The 25986-nt window shown below is 46.6% G+C and overlaps 2 protein-coding genes across 2 annotated transcripts in view; both read right to left on the minus strand.

Moving 5' to 3' along the window:
• Positions 1–4574: 4574 nt before the first annotated feature.
• The window catches only part of LOC309541368 (uncharacterized protein), a 135784-nt gene continuing 114372 nt past the window's right edge, over positions 4575–25986 (minus strand). Inside the window, exon 3 of the mRNA XM_082239178.1 lies at positions 4575–6143. The gene's annotated coding sequence lies outside the window, so the exon portion shown is untranslated. The remainder of the gene's footprint in view (positions 6144–25986) is intronic.
• LOC309541348 (uncharacterized protein) overlaps positions 4575–25986 on the minus strand; it is an 85003-nt gene continuing 63591 nt past the window's right edge. The window contains exons 2-3 of the mRNA XM_082239145.1: positions 12278–12415; positions 4575–7809 (exon numbers count right to left, since the gene is read on the minus strand). Coding sequence (XP_082095271.1) covers positions 6376–7686 — 1311 coding nt within the window. The 5' untranslated portion in view covers positions 7687–7809; positions 12278–12415 and the 3' untranslated portion in view covers positions 4575–6375. The remainder of the gene's footprint in view (positions 7810–12277; positions 12416–25986) is intronic.

Raw genomic sequence — 25986 nt, forward strand, 5'->3', positions numbered from 1 at the left:
CTTGGATCTTCTGCAGTTTGCTCCTGCGTCCGGCTGAGCTCATTTTCTTCCGCAGGGACCCACGGACTTAGTCCGATGAGCTGGGTGGCAGAGTAACCCCGCACCCAGATTTTAGCCGTAACACCCCAAAGACTGGTCTTCCTCTCCCCCCCATTGCTGCGCTTCCCTGACCCGGGGATGCCCCCTCCCTTCTCCCCCCACTTCCATGACCCCCTCTCTTTCTCCCGGAGTCTCCCCTGCACCCAGACGCCCCCTTGGCTCACCCCTTGCCATCTCTCCGTCCCTAATGCCCCCCAAGACGAGCCGGGGAGGGACGGGGGGGGTCTCTATCCAGGCGCCTCCCGCACCCCTTAACCCTTTCCCGGCCCGCTTCTCTCCGCGCCCCAGGGATGCCTGCGCGGGGGAAAGGGGGCCAGGGAGTCCTCGTTGGGGGGCGCCCCATCTCCGCCCCTTCGCAGCACGCGTGCCGGGATCCAGGCCCCACGGAAGGCGCTTGGGGGAGCTGGAGAGAGTCTCTGGGTCCTTTTCTCCCTCCGACCCCTTTACCTCTTTGTGCTCGCTCCCGATCCTCCTTTCCTTTCCTGCAACATCCACGTGGGTGGGTGGGGATTTACCTGCCGCCCCTCCTCCCCTTTGAGAACGCGCGCGCCCCTAGAGCTGTGGGGCAGAGCAGCAATCCGGAGTGGAAGCTCCACTTCCGGGAGACGCAGGCAGAGTTGGAGGGGGCTCACCCCCCCCACATTCCTGGAGCAGAAGCCGGATTGGAGGAGGAGGAGCAATGTATTGGGGGAGGGATTTGGGGTGGTGGGGGCGGGGTGAGAGGAGGATGTGCAGGGAGGGGAGGGAACGTTTGAGTGGGGGGGGAGGAGAGGAAGGTTCCCCCCTTCCTTTAGTGGATTGGAGAGCGGGGGAGGGGCTGATCCCGGAGATCCAGCTGCAAAGAGGGGTCCCCCCCACAAGTGCAACATCCTCCCCTCCCCCACCCCACGAGCTTAGATCCCTCCGTCTTTTAGGTCTTGGTGCTGTTCAAAGCAGGAATGGAGGGGGGCAGCTAAGCGACTCCCCCCAAATCCCAGCCCCCCACCCCAGCCTCTGACTCAGGCCAGGACAAGGACCGTGGACACAGGCCCCGTCCCTGCGTAACAGCCAAGAGGCTCAGAAAAGCAGCCGATACAACTGGAGCCAGAAGAGGATTCCATGGGTCAAGGGAGAAATCTGCGGATGTGTTTGTACGCTTGGGGGAGTATGGCTGCCTTGTGTCAAGTCTCCCCCCTTTGATAGTCCTTCCCTCATGGTGTAAAATAAAAGTGGAACGGTGCAGATCCGATGTATGGCTGATTTTCTATGAATTTATAACAGAGGCATTGCATATGTCATGTGTGAGTGTGTGTGTGTTGTGTTTGTACAAACTGAGTGATTGGGGGGGGGTTCCTGCTACACATGAATCCCAATCCCAAAGAAGGGCAGTGCCAAAGAATGCACCAATTACCGCACAATTGCACTCATTTCACAGGTTAGCAAGGTTATGCTTAAGATGCTACAAGGCAGGCTCAAGCAGTATGTGGACCGAGAACTCCCAGAAGTGCAAGCTGGATTTCGAAGAGGCAGAGGAACCAGAGACCAAATTGCAAACATGCGCTGGATTATGGAGAAAGCTAGAGAGTTCCAGAAAGACATCTACTTCTGCTTCCTTGACTATGCCAAAGCCTTTGACTGTGTCGACCACAGCAAACTATGGCAAGTCCTTAAAGAAATGGGAGTGCCTGATCACCTCATCTGTCTCCTGAGAAATCTCTTTGTGGGACAAGAAGCTACAGTTAGAACTGGATATGGAAAAACTGATTGGTTCAAAATTGGGAAAGGAGTTTGACAAGGCTGTATATTGTCTCCCTGCTTATTTAACTTATATGCAGAATTCATCATGTGAAAGGCTGGGCTGGATAAATCATGTAATAAAAAATTGAAGGTCTTATATATATAATAAATGTTCATAAATGCACCAAGCAAGCACATTCATAGATATGTGGACCACATGTCTGGAGCAGCTCAGGAAGACCGTCCTGAAACCATTTAGACTCCCCAACTGACCAAACGTTTTCTCTGCAAGGAGGGAGGGGGTGAGGGAACCTTCCCATTGTCTCAGGAATTGGGAAATCACCATCTCAAAGGTATGACCCAGACTACCAGGAAAGGGACTCAGATAAGGCATTATCAGAGAACCTGGCAGACAGGAAAAATGACAACATTCAAATTTCTGTTCTGGACCACCTTTTCTGTGATGTAGGTATGGTGTTTGTGGGGGGTGGTCTTGAGCGCCAGGGCAGGGAATTAAAAATGTCTATATAAAGACAGGCACACCTTTGTTCTGGGTCCTCCTCCTTTCCTGTGTGTGAGGGGAGCACCCTGTTGCAGCAGATCAATCAAGATCAGGCTTACTAGCTGCTTTGCTTCTCAGTATCCTCTGGTTAGTGTCTGTTGTTTTCTCTTACCGATGGAGAAGCTACAAGGGACTCTATAAAGGGCTCTTGTGTCCCCCATAAGGGAAGAAGGGCAGCTTTTGTTCACAACAGATGGCACCCCAGATGGGACCTTCGGTTGCCCGATTCTGGGGGCAAGGAAGGACTGGTGATCCAGCGCGCACCAGGCCATTTGCCAGGAGGAGCCACCAGTCCTCTAGTGACCCCAGGGTCTGGAAAGAAGTGGAGTTCCAGCGGGGCAAACCAGAGGAAGCAACGCTTGATCAAGCCGGCCACAAATTGATTTATTTTTTTAAATAATCTATATTGATTTAAATTACACACATATACAAAGAATTTGGAATCTCATATTGCAAAAAAGAAAATTTTTAAAAAATTAAGAAAAAAGGAAAGAAGAAAATACAGAAAAACAAAGAAGAAAAAGGAGATTTATGTGCATAAAAAAACTTAATCTTCCTAATTAAATAAAAAAGACTTCTGACAAAATGAGTCTTCCAATCATTCTCATTGTACTGTTTATACTGTCGTTTTTTTCGCACAGTTTTATATTCTTTAATATTGTTCCGGTCTACTCCACAAACGGTATTTGTTGTGTTTACAAGTATCACTCAAGTTCTGCTAATATGGTGTGGTTGGTACAATATGTTCTTTTATAATCCTTAAATATTCTCCATTCTCCAAATATTTTCTGGTTCAATACTCCTCTAACTCTTCCCATCGGTTTTGCTAGTTGTAAATATTCTAACATGAGTATATGGCTTCTCTTGGTGATGTCCACAAGGGTATTTTTGGCTCAAGTAGTCCTTTATATTTATTCCAGATTTTATTTCACATGGCTCAAAAATCCCCTGTGGACCTTCACTTTTTCGTATATTAAAGAAGCGTGCCATCCAGACCGATTCTCGTGGCCTTCCAAGTCTAATAGGTCCGTATCTTTTAGTGTACTCCAGTCTTTTATCCAAACCAATCCTGCCGCCGCATGGTAGAATTCCAAATCTGGCAATGCAAAACCTCCTCTCTCCTTTTGATCTGTTAATAACTGGCGTTTAATTCTCAGTTTCTTTCCACTCCATATAAATCTAGACATTTCCCTTTTCCACTCCTTAAAACAATTCATTCCTCCTAAAATGGGCATTGTTTGGAATAAGAAAATCATTTTGGGGAGGATATTCATTTTCACAACAGAGACTCTTCCCCAGAGTGAGAGATGGTGTTTGGTCCAGGTTTCCATATTTTTTAAAATTTCTTTCCATACTTTACGAGAATTATCCTAGGAAAAATTTAAACTTTTTTTGAAATCCAGATCCCTAGGTATCTAACCTTATTTTTAGTTTCCAGACCTGATTTTTCTTGAAGTTCTTTTTTTTCTTCCATTGTGAGGCCTTTTGTCAATAATTTAGTTTTTTGGTAGTTTATTTTCAGCCCCAGGCCGGCCATAAATTAATCTAGCAAAAGACCCCGGGGTGGTCAGGAGCAGCGCATGCGGACGTGAGTCTAGGGATGGAGAGGATTGTGGGTGGGATTCTCTGAAACACCCACAACCCAGATTCTCATCCTTGGCTGACGGTCTTCACTCCCAGCCTTCCTGGCAAGAGGTAGCGAGGAGGGGGAGGGGAGAACGGGAGAATTGGGGTTCTGCAATTAGAGAGGCAATTAACTGCAAGGGGAGAACGCCAATCAAAGCTCTCATTCCCTGTCGGGGAACCTGAGATCTGAAACTTTATCTTTTTCCCAAGGAAGACGCCCAAGGCTGGTCCAAGTGGCCACTTTGGATAGCAAGGGACTTGGGCTCGGTTTCAGATTTCTCTTTTTCTCCTAAATGCAGCTGCACCGGCAGCACCAAGATCCGGGAGGAAGTGACTGGTGCGAGTCAGAGTGCAGGGCGCTTACAGCTCCTTTCCGTTCTCTCTGGAGCAGCCGGATTTGGCACTGGGCTGCCAGGCGTCCAATGGAAAGGGACTCTTTTCCCTAGAGTGTAAGAGGCAGAAAAGGGTGCTGGGACCCCATGGTAAGTAAAGGGAGGGAGAAGGACTTTGTAGAGAAGACGAACGACTGTCAGGTCAGGAAAGACCTGGGAAAAGGCTAGCGGGTTTTTGCTTTGGTTGAAAAATGGGATCCCCACATTCTAAGAGTTCTAACCGCCAGACACAAAGACATGTGCTGGTCGCAGCAGGAGGTGGAGTCTCCCTGGATGCTTCAGCAGCCGGCCTCCTCTGGTTATCCTGGCCCCCTCCTCTCCTCCCTCTGAGCCTGAACTGCTCTCTGCCCCAGACTCTTCCTGCTCACCAAACCCTGTTTCCTCCTCAGCTTGCAAAATCTCCCCCTCCGGTCTGCTCCCTTTTCTCCCTCTTTCTGCTCATCGCCATCCCACCACCAGGAAGGCAGCCCTCCTTCTGAAAAACCAAGAGAGTAAATAGACAGTTCTCTGAATGGAGAGGAGCAGAAAGCAGAGTCCCTTCAAGATCAGTATTGGGACCTGTGGCTTTTCAACTTGTTCATAAATGAACTAGACTTAGGAGGGAGCAGGGAGGGGGCAAAGTTTGCTGATGGCAGCAATTTTTCCAGGGTTGTTCAAACAGAAAGAGATTGCAAGGAGCTCCAAAAGGACTTCTTCAAAGGGAGAGAATGAACAGATACAGCTCATTGTCAATGAGATTAAAGTGGTGCATGTTGGGACAAAAAAACAACACCTCTTAATATCATGTACAGGCTCATGGGGTCTGAACTGGATTTCCTGTGTGCTCTAGGAGACCAGGGGAGAGGGGAGCTGGTCACAGCAGGAGGGGGAGTCTCCCTGGATGCTATCTTCCCCAAACTCCAGAAAAAGCAGGAGCTCTGGGGTTGCCCCATGGGGTTCAAGAGTGAAGATGCCCCCACCAGGAGATTTCCCTGGTACCTACAGCCCCTCCTTCCCCCTCTTGAAATTAGGCTTGGGGGGGAATATCCCATACAAGTTTTCTTCATGACCCGCAGGAGGCAGCGATGAAGTTCTGGTGAAGAAGCAGTGCTTGGAGATCATGCGGTGGGAGAATGACAGAGTTTGGTGCAAAAACCAAAGGTACTTTCATCTAAAGTTATACTCAACATTGTGAGATGCTGCCTTCATTATTTCATTATTATAATGTTTTACATACAAACACCAGAACTTCACATATACCTCTTGTTTTTAGGAATGATTTCCTGCTGAATTCATTGCTCAGAGTGGACTCTGAGAGGAAGGAGTCCCACACTCCATACATCTAAATGGGTTCTCCCATGTGAGAGTCCCTAGATGTTCCTTAAATAAAGGTAAAGGGACCCCTCACCATTAGGTCCAGTCTTGACCGACTCTGGGGTTGCGGTGCTCATCTCGCTTTATTGGCTGAGGGAGCTGGCGTACAGCTTCCAGGTCATGTGGCTAGCATGACTAAGCTGCTTCTGGGTAACCAGAGCAGCGCACAGAAACGCCGTTTACCTTCCCACCAGAGCAGTACCTATTTATCTATTTGCACTTCACATGCTTTTGAACTGCTACGTAGGCAGGAGCTGGGACCGAGCAATGGGACCTCACCCTGTTGCGGGGATTTGAACCGCCGACCTTCTGATCGGCAAGTCCTGGGCTCTGTGGTTTAACCCACAGTGCCACCCGCGTCCCTGTTCCTTAAATACTCCATTATAAATAAAGCACTTTTTGCAGTCTTTTCATTTAAACTGCTTCTCCACTCTGAGTTTGTTGATGGTCTGAAGGGTTTCAACTCTTAAACTTCTTCATGTCCATGAGTCTGTTAATTTTGAACTTCCACTAAGAGAGAACCTCTATCTACTTTCCTGATATTTATATGGTTTGTCTTTTGTGTGAGTTTGTTGACATAAATCAAGGGTTCCACTCTGACTGAAGCTCCTTCCACAGTCCATGCATTTACATGGTTTCTCCCCTGTGTGTCTGCTGATGTTTTCTAAGATTTCCATTCTGACTGAAGCACTTTCCACACTCCATACATTTAAATGGTTTCTCCCCTGTGTGAGTCCATTGATGTGTTCTAAGTCTTCCATTCTGACTGAAGCTCTTTCCACACTCGATACATTTAAATGGTTTCTCCCCTGTGTGAGTCCGTTGATGTGTTCTAAAGTCTCCACTCTGATTGAAGCTCTTTCCACACTCAATACATTGAAATGGTTTCTCCCCTGTGTGAGTCTGTTGATGTCTTCTTAGGTTTCCATTGTTACTAAAGCTCTTTCCACACTCGATACACTTATATGGTTTCTCCCCTGTGTGAGTCCGTTGATGATTTCTAAGGTTTCCACTCTGATTGAAGCTCTTTTCACACTCCATGCATTTAAATGGTTTCTCCCCTGTGTGAGTCCGTTGATGGTTCCTAAGGTCTCCACTCTGACTGAAGCTCTTTCCACACTTGATACATTTATATGGTTTCTCCCCTGTGTGAGTCCGTTGATGGTTCCTAAGGCTTCCATTCCGACTGAAGTCCTTTCCACACTCCATGCATTTAAATGGTCTCTCCCCTGTGTGAGTCCGTTGATGTTCCCTAAGGCTTCCATTTTCACTAAAGCTCTTTCCACACTCAATACATTTAAATGGTTTCTCCCCTGTGTGAGTCCGTTGATGGTTCCTAAGGCTTCCATTCCGACTGAAGTCCTTTCCACACTCCATGCATTTAAATGGTCTCTCCCCTGTGTGAGTCCGTTGATGTTCCCTAAGGCTTCCATTTTCACTAAAGCTCTTTCCACACTCGATACATTTAAATGGTTTCTCCCTGGTGTGAGTCCGTTCATGTGTTCTAAGACTTCCATTTTCACTAAAGCTCTTTCCACACTCAATACATTTAAATGGTTTCTCCCCGGTGTGAGTCCGTTCATGTGTTCTAAGATTTCCATTATTACTAAAACTCTTTCCACACTCGATACATTTAAAAGATTTCACCCCTGTGTGAGTCTGTTGATGTCTTCTTAGGTTTCCACTATCATGAAAACTTTTTCCACACTCGATACATTTAAATGGTTTCTCCCCTGTGTGAGTCCGTTTGTGCAATTTAAGGTGTCTACTCTGACTGAAGTTCTTCCCACACTCCCTGCACTTAAAACGTTTTCTCTCTGTGTGAGTCCGCAGGTGTGTTCTAAGTTTTGCATTGAAAGAGAAGCTCTTTCCACACTCCATACCTTTAAATGGGTTATTTCCTTTTTGTCTTCGTTGATGTGAACTATGTGTGCTCATTCAGTGAAGCATATTCCACATTTCACACATTTTAATGGCTATTCCTAATGAAACGAAAGGTGCCCTGTCCCCTGCAATTCTGTCTTCTCCACCACCTTTTTCAGAGTGGGCAGAAAGGAAATCCTGTTTGGGTTTTGGGAAAGAGAACACAGAAAAAAAAGGACACATCAACCTCCATTAGCACCTTCTCTTATTTCAACATCTCCTACATTCTCCCATGTCCTACCCATGTTCCCAATTTTTAGGAAATGAAAATGGTATGATGTCAAATGGCAGTAATGCATCAGCAACCTTTTATAATCCTCAATCATCTTTAATAACACAGAATGATCTTAGGATACCGTTGTCCTCTGAGACTGCCTTTCTTTTTTCTTCTTCTCTTTTTAAAAAACTTTTATTTTGCTTTAAACTGGTACATGTAAACAGGTACTTAGAAATATAGACAACCAAAATGACAAAGAAAAATTCCTTAATAGTAATGAAAAAAATGAAAAAAGTCTACAAAAAATATTGAGGTACATGACACAGAACATAAGCAACTATGGGAAAGATAAAAGAAAAAGAGAAAAAGAGAAAAATAAAAATAAAAATGAGCCTAAGCAGGAAAGCTCATCTATTGTACACTTCTGTCAAGCTCACAACAGATCATTATTCTTATCGATTCTCTCTATCTGCATTCCAAAGGAATCCCTCATCTTGGTATCATTTCTCTATGCGGTATCATTCTAAACATAGCCAGATCTTTCTTGTTGAGCCCTTGTCCCCTACATAATTATTTAAATATTCCCATTCTTCTTTCACCATTTTTTAAGGTTTATCTCTTATTGCATCGGTCAGCTTTGCGAGCTCCAAGTACTCGCACAATTTGACTACCCATTCCTCTTTAGTGGGTATATTTTTATCTTTCCAGTGTTTTGCCACTACAACCCTTACTGCTGACGTTGCGTACATAAATAGCCTAGTTTTGTTTTTGGGAATATTATCTGAAACCATTCCTAGTAAAAATTATATGGAGAGATGACCAATGAGTGACGCAAGCAAAAATCAAGTTAGCGGAATTTTTCGAGATAAATGGGAAACAAAATGCAGACATAAATGTAGTTTAGTAAAGTGTACATGAGGGGTCTTGGAATACAACAAATGGCTAGACTGAAGAAGATAAAAGACAATAATATCCAAGAGCTAACCAGATAAGAATTAATGAAAAAGAGTTGATCAAAAATCCAAAAAGTCATGAAATATTACAAAAAATAAAGATATTGCAATCCCATATCTCTCGTATATTAAATAAGGAAGTAGAAAATTAAATTAAATGGGGAAAACAAAGGTATTTTGAGTCCGCCAATAAACCCGGTAAGTTGTTAGCATAAAGGAATAGCAAACAAAAAAAGTTATAAATAAAATTTTGGACAAAGGAGAGGAAACAACAGACCCAGTAAAAATAAAAATAAAATTCTTAAACTTTTATAAAGATTTATATAAACAAGAACATTTAGAGGTTCATAAAATGGAAGAGTATTTACAACAAAATAAATTACCAAGAATTGAAAAAGAAGAAGTTGGGGCCCTCAACTCCAATATAGAAATAGATGAAATGGCACAAGTAATAAAAAAATATGAAGAGTGGCAAATCGCCAGGTCTTGACGGAATCACATTACTGTACTATAAGAACCTGGAAGAAGTAATCCTCCCTATATTACAAAGAATAATGAATAATATACTGGGAGGGAAAGATATACCACAATCATGGAAAGAAGCACTGGTCACTCTAATCCCAAAACAGGGAGTGGAGTTGACAGACATGAAAAATTATAGACCAATCTCCCTGTTGAATACAGACTATAAAATCTATGCTGGGGTGATGGCTAATAGATTAAAAAAGACTCTAAACAAAATAATCAGCAGAGACCAGGTGGGCTTCTTACTGGATAGACATATAAAAGACAATACAAGAATAATAACTGACATGTTGGAATATGTGGAAATGAAACCAAGTAAAAAGATGGCCATGTTATTGGTTGATGCAGAAAAAGCTTTTGATAGAGTATCATGGAATTTCCTATTGGAAACTTTCAAAGGTCTGGAGAAAATAATTAATGGAATTAGGGCGATATATGATAACGAAAAAGCAAAACTGCTAATAAATAACGAGATCACCGAAGAGTTCAGCATCGAAAGGGGGCCAAGACAGGGGTGCCCTCTCTCCCCACTTCTTTTTATTGCCACCTTGGAACCACTTTTAATAGCAATAAGAAAGGATAAAAATATAAGAGGAATTAACCTAGGAACTCGATACTACAAAATTAAAGCCTTTGCCAATGATGTAATCGTAACCACTGAAAATCCAGTGGAAAGTATCCAAAAAACGCTTGCACAACTGGAAGAATTTGGGAAAGTCTCTGGGTTCAAACTGAATAAAGGAAAATCCAAATTATTAACGAAAAATTTACGTAAGTTGGAACAAGAGCAACTGGAAAATACAACAGGTTTAAAGGTAGCCAATAAGGTAAATTATTTGGGGGTTTGGATCACCAATAAGAATATAAACTTATATAAGGACAATTATGAGAAGAAGTGGAAGGAAATAAAAAAAGAATTAGAGACTTGGGGAAAATTAAAATTATTCCTGTGGGGGAGAATATCCACAATTAAAATGATGGTATTGCCAAAGATGATTTTATGTTCCAAACAATACCTATAATTAGAGGTGTAAAGTGCTTTAAGGATTGGCAGAAAGACCTTGCCAAGTTTATTTGGCAAGGGGAAAAACCACGCATAAAATTTAAGCTACTAACAGAGTTGAAGGAAAAAGGAGGCTTCGCGGTCCCTGACCTTAAACTGTACTTTGAGGCAGTATGTTGGACATGGATTAAGGACTGGATATTAATTAAAAACACGGAAGTCCTAGATCTGGAGGGATGGGATATTGTGTACGGGTGGCATGGCTACATAGGCTATGACAAGGTTAAATCCTGCCAAGGATTTTTAAATCACATTGTGAGAAGGGCATTATATGAAGTATGGGAGAGGAGTAAAAAATCAGTAGTAACCAAAACACCATGGTGGCTGTCACCAATGGAATCTATGTCAGTTCACAGGATGAATATGAACAGCGATTGGCTAACATATAAGGATTTAGTAGAGGAAACAAGTAGTGATCCGAAAATAAAGGGCCTAAGCGAATTGAAACAGAAGGGAATAACCTGGCTGGAGTATTATCAATTTAAAGCCGCCCTTGAAAAGGATAAAATAACCAAAAGATTTGACCAAAAAAATCCTATCTGGAGAAGGATATTTTATATAATAATCAAAAGACACTTTCTAAAATGTACAAACTACTTTTGAATTGGCAAAGAAAGGAGGAAGATATCAAAGAAATTACAGTAAAATGGGAGAGGGACCTGGGAAATACGATCAAACCCATTTTTTGGAACGAATTATGGACTAAAAATATAAAATTCACAGCTTGTTTCCTTATAAGGGAAAATCTTATGAAAATGTACTATAGGTGGTACCTGACCCTTGTAAAACTTGCAAAAATAAATAAATCAAATAATAACAAGTGCTGGCGATGTAAGGAACAGATAGGAACATACTACCATATGTGGTGGTCCTGTCTAGAGATACAAAGATTATTGAACATGATTTATGAAGAGATAAAGAGATTGATAAAAACTACATTTAGCAAGAATTTTTATTCTAAGACTGCCTTTCAAATCAAGTGGTTGCCCCCGTTTCCACCTCTAGATCTTCATGAATCACCTGCACAGTCCCACTGACCTCAGGAGGTCCATATGGACTATTTTGGGAGACCCAGGTCTACATCCTTTCCAGGGACTGTGGTCTGGGTCAGTCAGAGAACTAGTGGCAAGGCTTGGTGCTTGGGGTCAGCTGAATGGGTGCTCAGGGAAGCTCCTGTTCTTGGAGATGGACCTCTGTCCTCATGCTTCGCATTGCATGGAGAGAGCAGGAGAAGCAGAAGGAAAACAGCTGGCAGATGGGAATCCCAGACGGAAACACCCACCCCAATGGTGCTTTATAATGATGACGTGCTGCCTGAACTCGAGCCCGTCTTCTGACTATCCTAAAGTGACACTGAAAAGCAGGACATAACTGTACTTAATCGTAGACAGCCATGTTGGTCTGACACAGTTGAAGTAAAAAAGAATAGTCCAGTAGCACCTTAGGGACCAACTAAGTTAGTTCTAAGTATAAGCTTTTGTGTGCATGCACACTTCCTCATATAGTGAAGGGTAGTAGGAGATGGTAGTAGGAGTACCTTCTGAGAAAAACCCCACCCCACCCTCCCACGACATACATGGGTCTGGTGACATCTGTGTCAGTGTATCTGAAGACGTGTGCATGCACACGAAAGCTTATATCTAGAACAAACATAGTTGGTCTCTAAGGTGCTACTGGACTATTTTTTAATTTTTTATTTCAACTGTGTCAGACCAACACGGCTACCTACCTGAATCTAGATTTCATAGGGTATTGGGGAGCTGTAGTTCTCCTTTGGTGGGGGACATGTCATGCACCTTCTGGGGTCATTTTTCCACCTTTGGTCCCCACCCTGCACTCAGTTCTCACCTGTGGCTTCCAGAAGCTGTCAGCATGCAACAGGGGTTCAAGGAACGGCTTCCACCGGCCGGCTAAACCAGGTGAGGAAAGCTGATGGGTCTCAAATCCTTGGGGGCTGGGGAATTCTGCTGCACCTGAAGTCAAGCCCTGGTGGATGGAGAGGAGGAGAACAACCGTGAATCCCACAGTCCAGAAGGCAGACTCTGCCCGTGCGGAAGAGGAAAGTGACGGGCAGGTGGGGCACGTCCACCTGGAGGCTTGTTATCTAGTCCCAGGGTTACTCTGACATTGAATTATATATGAATTACAGTATTGAAATGCGCCTGCTCCCACTTCCTATTCTGATATTACTCTACTCTGCTTGTCTGTTTCTTACTTGAGTGCTGTTTTGGTTTGCTGAGTCAGGGTTTTACTGTGAGTTACATTTTTGCTATTTTTTGGGTCCTGTCATGCTTATCTGTCTTCAGTAATAAATTTCTCAGCTGAATTATTTTTTTCTGCCTCTGAGTGTTTTCTCCTACTCTGCTATCTATACATCGATCATTATGGAGGAGCAAGATCTGCAACCTAAAGCCCTCCTCAGCCTCGGCCCTGTGGACCTGACGGAGCATCTTTACCCCAGTCGTTCAGTCCGGACAGGGAGGTCCGCCTCCGAGAGTCTTCTGCTGGTTCCCTTGCAGTTAGAAGTGAAGTTCCAGGGAACCAGGCAGAGGGCTTCCTGCCCCATGGAATGCCCTCCCTTCAGAGGGCAAGGAAGGAGGCAACCATCTGACATTTAGAAGACAGCAGTTTCAGGAGGTTTTTAATGTTGGATGTTTTACTGTCTTGTATATGTACTGTAGGGACGTGGGTGGCGTTGTGGGTTAAACCCCAGAGCCTAGGACTTGCCGATCTGAAGGTCGGCAGTTCAAATCCCCGCAATGACAGGGTGAGCTCCCATTGCTCAGTCCCTGTTCCTGCCAACCTAGCAGTTCGAAAGCACATCAAAGAGCAAGTAGATAAATAGGTACCCTTCTGGCGGGAAGGTAAACGGCGTTTCCGTGCGCTGCTCTGGTTTGCCAGAAGCAGCTTAGTCATGCTGGTCACATGACCCGGAAGCTGCACACCGGCTCCCTCGGCCAATAAAGCGTGATGAGTGCCGCAACCCCAGAGTTGGCCGCAACTGGACCTAATGGTCAGGGGTCCCTTTACCTATATGTACTGTAACGTCTATAGTGGTGCCTCGGGTTACAGGCGCTTCAGGGTACAGACTCTTATAACTCAGAAATACTACCTTTTGTTAAGTACTTTGCTTCAGGATGAGGACAGAAATCATGTTCCGGTGGCGCGGTGGCAGCAGCAGGCCCAATTAGCTCAAGTGGTGCTTCAGGTTAAGAACAGTTTCAGATTAAGAACGGAGCTGTAGAACGAATTCAGTTCTTAACCCGAGGTACCACTGTACTATTATTATCATCTTGTGATTTTTTGTAGTTATTTTGGAATTCGTACTACAATATTAGCTCAAGAAATGTTATGGGTGGAGAAAATCACAGGGTTCCCGTAAACTATAATCCCACCCACAAACTCTCATTCACATATAGTCTGTAAAGTTGGGGGGGGTGTCACACACCTCACCTGTGCTAATACTGGCAGTCTTTGGCCTGCACAGGCACACCCAGTGTGTAGAGCCTCCAGCCCCAGGCACTGTCTATCAAGAAAATGGGTCCTTTGACTGGGAAGATTCATGCAGTCACTGTCATCGGATGCTGAAGGATTGTATTTCAGCTCGTCAGTCACTCTGACATTGCCTATGAAGAACAAGAGGAACAGAAATGCTTTTGAGGTGCAACTTCTGTACCAATCCTGAGAGCCATTCCATGGACTCTGCACCCCTGTTTCTGATGACAGGTGTACATTATCCTCATTCTCAGTGGAAAAGACAATAAAGATGGAAGCCTGAGAGAGAGGAAAAGGTTTCTGGCTGCTTCCTGGGTGGGATTGCGGAAACCAAGAGCCGCTTCTGAGAAGGCCTCTCCCCTCCCCTCTTCCTCTCGGGATTTCCTCTCCTCTCCAGGGGACCAATGGCTGGACTGGGCAGAAGCGCTGCATCTGGACAGGGCAGGGGCTTATGGGGTGGGAAGAGGATGGAGATTGCAAGAAAATAGGGGTGGGGGGACAGAACCCCCACTTTCCAGGGATCCCTCTCTGGTCGCCTTGAAGGGGGGGGTTGATTGCTGGGCGGGAGGGAGAAGCCAAGGCGGCCCCTCCGGAGAGACCCCAAGGAAGGCACGATGGAGACCCCCCCAAGACTGGTCTTCCTATCTCACCCCCCCCGCTGCCCTTCTCTGACTCAGGGATGCTCCCCTCCCTCCCCCCATTCCTCGACCCCCTCCCTCTCTCCCGGAGTCTCCCCTGCACCCAAAGGCCCCCTTGGCTCGGGTCACCCCTCGCCCTGCGCGCCACACATCTCCATTCCCGCCCCCCCCATCAGGAGCAAGGGAGGGACGGGGGGGTCTCTATCCAGGCGCCTCCCGCACCCCTTAACCCTTTCTGGCCCGCTTCTCCGCGCCCCAGGGAGTCCTCGTGGGTGGGCGCCCCATCTCCGCCCCTTGGCAGCACGCGTGCCGGGATCCCGGCCCCACGGAAGGCGCTTGGGGAGCTGGAGGGGTCTCTGGGTCCTCTTCTCCCCCTCCTACCCCCGCGACCCCTTTACCTCTTTGTCCTCGCTCCCGATCCTCCTTTCCTTTCCTGGGGTCTGCATAAAAGGCGGATCTACACGGATCCTCATGGATCCTCCACTTTTTTAAAAATAATTCCAACAAATGCAGTGTCAAATCACACCTAGAAGGCACGCCTACAATCTGGACTATAAAAAACGTGGATCCAACACTTTGCCGCGCTGCAGCACCATAAAAACATGGATCCGAGGCACGGATCCTCATGAATTCATATGATTTTTATATTGAAACAAAATAAAAACATCATGATACTGTAGACCACATCTTAGACTGTAGGCAGAACCAAAAAAAATCACGCATCCACGATTTCGTGGTGCCGCAGTGGCGCAAAAACATGGTTAAAAAACACGGATCCTCATGAATCCTCATGATTTTTGAACTAGATCAGCCCAAACTCACTTTCAAATTACACATCATGTCCAGGGGCACGACATCCACCACAGAAATCACGGATCCATGGCTTCCTGGCCACACCATGGCTCAAAAACGTGGTTTTCAAGAACGGATCCTCATGGATCCTCACACTTTTTGCATTGGGCCAACCCAAACTCACCGCCAAATCACACATCATAGCCAGGGGCACAGCCTACACCACAAAAAACTCGGATCCACGCCTGCCTGGCCACGCCCTGGCCCAAAAACGTGGTTCCGAAGCACGGATCCTCATGGATCCTCACGCTTTTTGCATTGGGCCACCCCAAACTCACAGTCAAATCACACATCATAGCCAGGAGCACAGCCTGCACCACAAAAATCACAGACCCACAACTTCCTGGCAACACCATGGACCAAAAATGTGGTTTTGAAGGACGGATCCTCATGGATCCTCACGCTTTTTGCATTGGGCCACCCCAAACTCACAGTCAAATCACACATCATAGCCAGGAGCACAGCCTGCACCACAAAAATCACAGACCCACAACTTCCTGGCAACACCATGGACCAAAAATGTGGTTTTGAAGGACGGATCCTCATGGATCCTAACACTTTTTGCATTGGGCCACCCTAAACTCACCATCATATCACACATCATGTCCAGGGGCACAGCCTGCACCACAAAAGACTAGGATCCACGGTTATCTGGCAATGCCATGGACCAAAAACTTGGTTTTGAAGGTCGGATCCTCACGGATCCTAACGCTTTTTTCATTGGGCCAACCAAAACTCAATGGCAAATCACATATCATAGCCATGGGCACAGCCTACACAACAAAAAAATCGGATCCACGGTTATATGGCAACACCATGGACTAAAAACGTGGTTTTGAAGCATGGATCCTCATGGATCCTCATTATTTTTGCACTAGATCAGCCCAAAGTCACCAACCCAAACTCACCGTCAAATCAAACATCATGGCCAGGGGCACAGCATCCACCACAAAAAACACGGATCCATGGCTACCTGACCACTCCGTGGCCCAAAAAGGTGGTTTTGAAGCACGGATCCTCATGGATCCTCAAGCTTTTTTTATAGGGCCAACCCAAATTCACTGTCAAATCACATATCATGGCCAGGGGCACAGCATCCACCACAAAAATCACGGATCCACGACTTCCTGGCAAATCCATGGCCCGAAAACGTGCTTTTGAAGCACGGATCCTCATGGATCCTCATGCTTTTTGCACAAGACCAGCCCAAAGTCACCGTCAGATCTAACATCATGGCCATGGGCACAGCATCCAGCACAAAAATCACAGATCCATGGCTTCCTGGCCATACCATGGCCGAAAAACGTGGTTCCGAACCACGGATCCTCATGGATCTTCACGCTTTTTGCATTGGGCCACCCCAAACTCACTGTCAAATCACACATCATAGCCAGGAGCACAGCCTGCACCACAAAAAACTGGGATCCACGACTTCCTGGAAAATCCATGGCCTGAAAACGTGGTTTTGAAGCACGGATCCTCATGGATCCTCACACTTTTTGCATTGGGCCACCCCAAACTCACCGTCAAATCACACATCATTCCCAGGGGCACAGCCTGCACCACAAAAAACTCAGATCCACGGCTTCCTGGCCACTCCAAGGCCCAAAAATGTGGTTTTGAAGCACGGATCCTCATGGATCGTCACGCTTTTTGCACTAGATCAGCCCAAACTCACCATCAAATCACACATCATGTCCAGGGGCACAGCCTGCACCATGGAAAACTCGGATCCACAGCTTCCTGGCCACTCCAAGGCCCAAAAACGTGGTTTTGAAGCACGGATCCTCATGGATCCTCATGCTTTTTGCATTGGGCCAACCCAAACTCACTGTCATATCACACGTCATAGCCAGGAGCAGAGCCTGCACCATAAAAATTATGGATCCACGGCTTCCTGGCAACGCCATGGCCCAAAAACGTAGTTTTGAAGCACAGATCCTAAAGGATCCTCATTCTTTTCGCATTGGGGCTCCCCAAACTCACCATCAAATCACACATCATAGCCATGGGCACAGCCTGCACCACAAAAATCATGAGTTGCTCTACAAAAATCACAAAAATCCCCTTACCTGCACTGTTAATGTCACCACTGCAATATTATTATTAGAGCCGATAGGAGAATATATGACTACCGTATTTTTCGCTCTATAGGACACACTTTTTACCCTCCAAAAATTAAGGGGAAATGTGTGTGTGTCCTATGGAGTGAATGCAGGCTCCTTGGCTTCAGCGATAGCAACATGAAGCCTCCGAAGCGCAGAGGGAGTGCTCCTGCCTCGCTCTGGAGGCTACGCGTTGCTTTCGCTGAAGCCTGGAGAGCGAGAGGGGTTGGTGCGCACCGACCCCTCTCGCTGTCCAGGCTTCAGGGATAGCCGCCTGAAGCCTTTGGAGCACAGCGCAAGTTCCTGCTGATCTCCGAAGGCTTGTGGTAAGCCGCCTGAAGCCTGGAGAACGAGAGGGGTCGGTGCACACTGATCCCTCTTGCTCTCCAGGCTTTGCTTCGCTTGAGAGGCACTGCACAATGTTTCCTCTCTGCGCAGCGCCCCTTCAATGAAGCTGGAGGAGAATCCAATAATGAAGTTATGTTCTTGGGGGACAGGGGGTGGGCTGGTGTGAAGGACTCCCTGGTCCAGAATGGGGTAACTGTGCCCCTGAAGGACCAGGTGCACAGCCTGGGAGTCATTTTGGACTCACAGCTGTCCATGGACGCACAGGTCAATTCTGTATCCAGGGCAGCTGTCTACCAGCTCCATCTGGTACGCAGGATGAGACCCTCCCTGCCTGCGGACTGTCTCACCAGAGTGGTGCATGCTCTGGTTATCTCCCGCTTGGACTACTGCAATGTGCTCTACTTGGGGCTACCTTTGAAGGTGACCCAGAAACTACAACTAATCCAGAACGCAGCAGCTAGTCCGGTGCCTGGGAGTGGCCACCAAGACCATATAACATATGTCCTGAAAGACTTACATTGGCTCCCAGTACATTTCTGAGCAGAATTCAAAGTGTTGGTGCTGACCTTTAAAGCCCTAAACGGCCTCGATGCAATATACCTGAAGGAGCATAATAGATGCCTTTCTTGCCTCCAGGGTGATCATGGCGAAAGAGCTAGGTCACAATGGAACAATTTTCCCACTTACCGTACTTGCCACTTCATGCAGATATGTCAAAGATTGCCAGTGCAAGCTCTGAAGAACTATTTGAGATTTGGAGTGCTAAAGAAAGGTGTTTTGATTATTCCAGTAAATGACAGAGAAGTCCACTGGAAACTGATAGTAATCATTTTTAAAAGGAAGACCATGCTCTATCTAGATTCCAAACATGGATTGAACCACTCTGTGATTGATGCAATAACATCCTTCTTAGCATGTTTGTATAAGATGGATTCAAAATATCCCTATAGTTTTGCGGCTGATCATTTTTTGCACCAACTGATATACCCAGGCAAGGTACCATAATTCCAGTGACTACGGTCCTTTCACATGTACCATTGCCCATCTGATTGCTTCTGCTGCCCAATTACAGTTCATACAAAAGGATATGGCTGCCATTAGACCCTGGATTGCAAAAGAAATAATACAGTACTGTGGGAAAACCTATTTTGAAGGACAAGACAAATATTTTCAAGTGGAAATTGATGCTGTTCCTCCCAAGAAGAGACAAATCTTGAACGAGAGTTACATTACTGTGTCTCGATCATGCCCAGAGGGATGGAAGGATACACTAACCTGTTGCTCAGATATCCTTGTTTGAAGGCTGCTGGTCACTATGTTTCTTGAAGGAAGGGTGCAGGAGGCCCAGTGGTGACCTAACTATGGCTTACTGTGAAGGAAACTGCAAGGACTGGTACCACTGCTTTCGCATAGGCATTGATTCAAAAGATCTTCCAGAGGTTTTTGTGTGTCCAGACTGTCAATCCACTGTGGCCAAATAGATTTTGAAACTGCGAACTGTCATATTCCACAGGTTGGTATAATACAGCAAAATCCAAACATATAGTTTTCATCATCATGGCAGGGATGGTCCTTTTCCATAGAATTCTTATTTATGGAGTTAGTTTTTATATCCTGCTTTTCTCTACTTGAAGGAGTCTCAAAGTGGCTAAAAATCTCCTTTCCCTTCCACCCCCACAACAGACACCTTGTGAGGTAGGGGGGGCTGAGAGAGTTCAGAGAGAAGTGTGACTGGCCCAAGGTCACCCAGCAGCTGCATGTGGAGGAGCGGGGAAGCGAACCCAGCTCACCAGATTGGAGTCCACCGCTCTTAACTACCACACCACAGAAACGTATCTCTTAAAACTCTGGAGCAAGCTGTTCAGTTCGGCCTCATAGTCATACTGATTTGTGGAGGGAAGGTTGGTGATGAGCAAGATCTTTTCCCATTTCCCAACACAGAGACCATAGAGCAGTTTCTTTTGGGGGCTGAACCTGCAGAGTGTTTCTGTTCAGAATTTCCGTGGCAGAAATTGGCTAAGTGCCTTTATAAACATTCAGCTTCTCAAATCGAACCCCATCATGAAACTTTCAGGTGTAGCTGTTGGAGGTGGAGGGCAGAGAAGGTGCTAGTCCTTACCTCCCTCCTCCCAGCCTATCATTGCCCAATGGACTGAAATTCAGGGCTTTTGCATGTAAAGGGCAAGCTTGTTCTTTACTTGTTTAGACTCTTTAAACTTGGAAACAGATATTTGGCTCCATGACCAAAATGACCAAAAGGGTCATGTGATGGGATGATGAGCTGCTTGTGCGTAAAATCGTAGTCCCTCAGAGTTTGTTCAAGTCCACAAACCTCTGTCTGTGACGGAGCCCCTCAGACATGGCTGCTCTAGTCACTTGCAGATTCCGACAGTGGTTGCTTTCGGAATCGCTTCCAGCATAAAAGCTCCTTAACGGAAACACGTCTTCTGGACTCGCGGCGTGACAGTTTCCGGCGAGGAGTGGGTCTCCCTATGGGAGGTTCAGAAACCTCCCCACTGTTCTCGCTGGACGTGTCCCTGAGCCCTCCCTCTTGCTCGCTTTCCCTCATAGACCCACCTCTCCCCCTGCTGGTTCCTGCTTCAGCTGCTGAGTCTCTCCCAGCCTCCGTGAGCCCTTCCACCAGAGACTCACCTCTCCCCCTGCTGGTTCCTGCTTCAGCTGCTGAGTCTCTCCCAGCCTCCGTGAGCCCCTCCACCACCTGTTCCTCCGATGGCAGTTCCCTGACAGGTCAGCTTCTAGAGGACTGGAAAGATCATACTTGTACTTCCCCTACCCTCAGCCCTAACTCCGTTGAGTATTTTTTGTTATGAGACTGAGTGTTTGGGGCTGATGCTGTAGCATTCTTGTCTGGGGGCTTGATGGAAAAACAGAAAAGTGACCCTCACCTAACTCTCCAATGCCCTTCAACAAGAATGCTGTAGGAAATATTGCTAAGCCCAAAGGGAGGCAAGAATTTGCTTCAGCTCACCTTGTTAATGGCAGAGCAAAAGCTATGCGTGCATCATTCTCAATCAGTCTACTTTCAGGACTGATTTTAGAACCCTCTTATATCAGGCCACATGGTCACTGGAGGTGGCCCCATCATGCAAACATGACTATCCACACAGGGACCATCTATTTTTGTTTTTTTTTCCCTGATACTGGATTTTAAGTTACAGTTACATCTTTTAAAACAGCTGTCAGTATATCACACTGTATTCCACTTGCCTTCCAAAGGAACACGTGGCTCTCCCCACATAGCGGGTTAGGTTGAGACTGCTGATCCAAAGTAATCAGTAATTTTTACAGTAATTACAATCCTGCTTTCCCTTGTACCAGCTTACCTTGACTTCAGTAAGGCCTTTGAAAAGGTCCCCCATGATATTTTTGCAAAACAACTAGTAAAATGTGGGCTAGACAAAGCTACTGTTAGGTGGATTTGTAATTGGTTGATGGGCTGAACCCAAAGAGTGCTCATCAGTGACTCACCTTCATCCTGGGAAAAAATGACTACTGGGGTTCCACAAGGTTCTGTCCTGGGCCTGGTGCTATTCAATATTTTTATAAATGATTTGGATGATGGAATAGAGGGCGTGCTAATCAAATTTGCAAATGACTGCAAACTGGGAGGGGTTGCTAATACACCAGAGGACAGGGTCAGAATTCAAAATGACCTGAATAGCCTAGAGAGCTGGGCCAAAACCAACAATATGGAGTTCAATAGGGAGAAATGTAAGGTACTACACCTGGATAGAAAAAATGAAACGCACAGGTGGGGGACACTTGGCTTGACAACAGTACCTGTGAAAGGGATCTGGGAGTCTTAGTCGACCACAAGCTGAATATGAGTCAACAGTGTGATGTGGCAGCTAAGAATGCCAATGCAATTCTGGGCTGCATCAATAGGAGTATAGTGTCTAGATCAAGCGAAGGAATGCCACCACACTATTCTGGTTGGTCAGACCACACCTGAAATACTGTGTCCAGTTGAAGAGGGATATTGTCAAGTTGGAGCATGTCCAGAGGAGGGTGACCAAAATGTAAAAGGTCTGGAATCCAAGCCCTATGAAGAGAGACTTAGGGAGCTGGATTTGTTTAATCTAGAGAAGAGAAGATTAAGGAGTGACATGATAGCCATGTTTAAATATTTGAAGGGATGTCATGTTGAAGAGGGAGCAAGCTTGTTTTCTGCTGTTCTAGAGACTAGGATGCAGAATAATGGATTCAAACTATGGGAAAAGAGATTCCACCTGGGCGTGGTAATCCAGTCAGGGAAAAAGGGAGGCATACTATGTTTAGGGCACCGTTTCCAGCCCCTTCCCCTTTTCGGGGTGAGCATAGTGGATCCTAAAAAGGGCTGCTCAGTCATGGATACAGCTGCTGAGATGCTCAACGGCCTCATTCCTTGAGTCAGAACGACTGACCGCCCATGTGTCGGTTCATGACTAGGGGCTTCACATTCCTGCCACAGTAGCCATTTAGTGATGGCCATGGGGGGAGGGTTTGGGGGGGTTGGGTTTGGTTTTTGGAAGACGCCTGTGCGTGAATTTGTTTTATGTGTGTAGATTAGTGCACGCTGACCAACGCACAGTCTTCGCAGTAGGGCTCTGTTCTGATGGCATGAGTAGTCATGACAAACTGGTGGATCCTATCTGCTGCAGCCTTCATCCGCCTTCAGAGCCGTTGTAACACACTGCTTGTTATCACCCGCCTGTTCTGCCGTTGAGGACTTCTTGGATCATTCTTTGTCTAACTCCTTCCCTGTTATGTACTAAGCTTGGATCCTAGAACAATAGGCAAGTAGGATCCTAGAATGCAAGAACTGATTGGCTTGCAGGAAAAGACCAATCAGGCTCCAGGAGGGAAGCAGAATCAGCTAGTCAGACGGGACTCATTGTGTAAATAATGTATATAAAAGCCTGAGGTTTGGGGGGAAATTCAATAACTGTTTTACAAGCTGCAATAAAGAGCATGAAATCACTACAGGACTCTGAGCATATTTAATTTTCTTTGACCTTGCTGGGAGTACGGGATTCCCAACGGCTTCGCTCACAAGGGTCATAGGAATGTGCAAGCCCACTCACCATGACAAGTGAGAGAACTGAGATAGATTGCACTGAGCCCTGGTTCTCATTAGACAAAGCGTTCCACCAAAAAGGCTCTGGCTCTGGTTGAGGACAGCTGGATATGTTTTGGGCCAGGGACCACCAGTAGGTTGCTGTTAGATGAGCGTCACACTCGGGGGGTGTATTGGAAGATAATTCCCACAGATAAGAAAGGTCACAGACTGTTTAGGGCTTTAAAGATTAGCACCAAAACATTGAACCTGATTCGATACTCCGCCTGGAGCCAATCCAGCTGATGAACAACCAACTGAATGTGGGCTCTCCACGAAGTCCAAGTAAGAACTCATGCATCTGCATTTTAGACCATTTGGAGTTTCTGGAGCAGTCTCAAGGGTAGCCCTGCATATCTATCTCTCTCACTCTCTCTCTCTCTATCACATTTATACCCTGCACTCCCCGGCTCAGGTGTACAGCAAGTTAAAGTAGTCTAGCCTGCAGGTGACTACTGCATGGATCACCAGGGCTAGGTTGGAAAGGGACAGGTACGGTACCGATCTCCTAACCTAACATAGATTCAAAAATTCCAGTTGGCTACATTTGTGACCAATGCCTCCATAGAGACAGAAGCATCCAGGATCACACCGGGACTCCTGATAGCGGCTACAGGTGACTATTGCGCCGCATTAAGAGCTGGGAGCTGGCAAACCAAACTGAAATTATTCTGGCCCAGCCATTGGACGCCCATCCTTAAAGGATAGAGATTCAGCCGACTCAGTTTCCTCCATCCCAGCACACCCACCTAAAAATTGGCCAATATATCCAGGGTAGCATCTGGCAGTAGATCCATGATGTTTGTGGTCAGATCTGTGGTTATGTACAAGATATTTGAATAAAGGGTGAATTTGGGGTTCCCGAATGCAAAAAGTGTGATGATCCATGAGGATCCGTGCTTCAAAACCACGTTTTTGAGCCATGGAGTGGCCAGGAAGCTGTGGATCCATATTTTTTGTGGTGCAGGCTGTGCCCATGGCCATGATGTGTGATTTGACGGTGAGTTTGGGTTGGCCAATGGAAAATGCATGAGGATCCATAAGGATCCATGCTTTGAAACCACGTTTTTGGGCCACAGTATGGCCAGGAACCCGTGGATCCGAGTTTTTTGTGGTGCAAGCTGTGTCCCATGGCATGAAGTGTGATTTGACAGTGATTTAGGGGTGGCCCAGTGCAATAAGTGTGAGGATCCACGAGGATCCGTGCTTCAAAACTACATTTTTGGGCTACGGTGTCGCCAGGAAGCCATGGATCCGAGTTTTTTGTGGTGCAGGCTGTGCCCCTGTGAATGATGTGTCATTTGATGGTGAGTTTGGGCTGATCTAGTGCAAAAAGCGTGAGGATCCATGAGGATCCGTGCTTCAAAACCACGTTTTTGGGCCTTGGAGTGGCGAGGAAGCCGTGGATCCGAGTTTTCTGTGGTGCAGGCTCTGCCCCTGGACATGATGTGTTATTTGACTGTGAGTATGGGTTGGCGCAATGCAAAAAGCGTGATGATCCATGAGGATCCGTGCTTCAAAACCACGTTTTTGGGCCATGGAGTGGCCAGGAAGCCGTGCATCCGAGTTTTTTGTGGTGCAGGCAGTGCCCCTGGACATGATGTGTGATTTGACGGTGAGTTTGGGTTGGCCCAATGCAAAAAGCGTGAGGATCCATGAGGATCCGTGCTTCAAAACCACGTTTTTGGGCCTTAGAGTGGCCAGGAAGCCGTGGATCCGAGTTTTCTGTGGTGCAGGTTGTGCCCCTGGCCATGATGTGTGATTTGACTGTGAGTTTGGGTTGGCCCAATGCAAAAAGCATGAGGATCCATGAGGATCCGTGCTTCAAAACCACGTTTTCGGGCCATGGTGTTGCCAGGAAGGCGTGGATCTCGGTTTTTGTGGTGCAGGCTGTGCCCCTGACCATGATGTGTGATTTGACGGTGAATTTGGGCTGATCTAGTGCAAAAAGCGTGAGGATCCATGAGGATCCGTGCTTCAAAACCACGTTTTTGGGCCTTAGAGTGGCCAGGAAGCCGTGGATCCGAGTTTTCTGTGGTGCAGGCTGTGCCCCTGGCTATGATGTGTGATTTGACGGTGAGTTTGGGTTGGCCCAATGCAAAAAGCGTTAAGATCCATGAGGATCCGTGGTTCGGAACCAAGTTTTTGGGCCACGGTATGGCCAGGAAGCTGTGGATCCGTGATTTTTGTGATGGATGCTGTGCCCCTGGCCATGAAGTTTGATCTGATGTAGACTTTGGGCTGATCTAGTGCAAAAAGCGTGAGGATCCATGAGGATCCGTGCTTCAAAACCACGTTTTTGGGCCTTGGAGTGGCCAGGAAGCCGTGGATCTGAGTTTTTTGTGGTGCAGGCTGTGCCCCTGGACATGATGTGTGATTTGACAGTGAGTTTGGGTTGGCCCAATGCAAAAAGAGTGAGGATCCATGAGGATCCGTGCTTCAGAACCACGTTTTTGGGCCATGGAGTGGCTAGGAAGCTGTGGATCCGAGTTTTTTGTGGTGCAGGCTGTGCCCCTGGACATGATGTGTGATTTGACGGTGAGTTTGGGGTGGCCCAATGCAAAAAGCATGAGGATCCATGAGGATCCGTGCTTCAAAACCACGTTTTTGGGCCTTGGAGTGGCCAGGAAGCCGTGGATCTGAGTTTTTTGTGGTGCAGGCTGTGCCCCTGGGAATGATGTGTGATTTGACGGTGAGTTTGGGGTGGCCCAATGCAAAAAGAGTGAGGATCCATGAGGATCCGTGCTTCGGAACCACGTTTTTGGGCCATGGGGTGGCCAGGAAGCTGTGGATCCGAGTTTTTTGTGGTGCAGGCTGTGCCCCTGGACATGATGTGTGATTTGACGGTGAGTTTGGGGTGGCCCAATGCAAAAAGCGTGAGGATCCATGAGGATCCGTGCTTCAAAACCACGTTTTTGGGCCTTGGAGTGGCCAGGAAGCCGTGGATCTGAGTTTTTTGTGGTGCAGGCTGTGCCCCTGGGAATGATGTGTGATTTGACGGTG

Source organism: Podarcis vaucheri (genome assembly GCF_965113315.1).
Source record: "Podarcis vaucheri genome assembly, chromosome: 10".
In the NCBI taxonomy this organism is placed as follows: Eukaryota; Metazoa; Chordata; class Lepidosauria; order Squamata; family Lacertidae; genus Podarcis; species Podarcis vaucheri.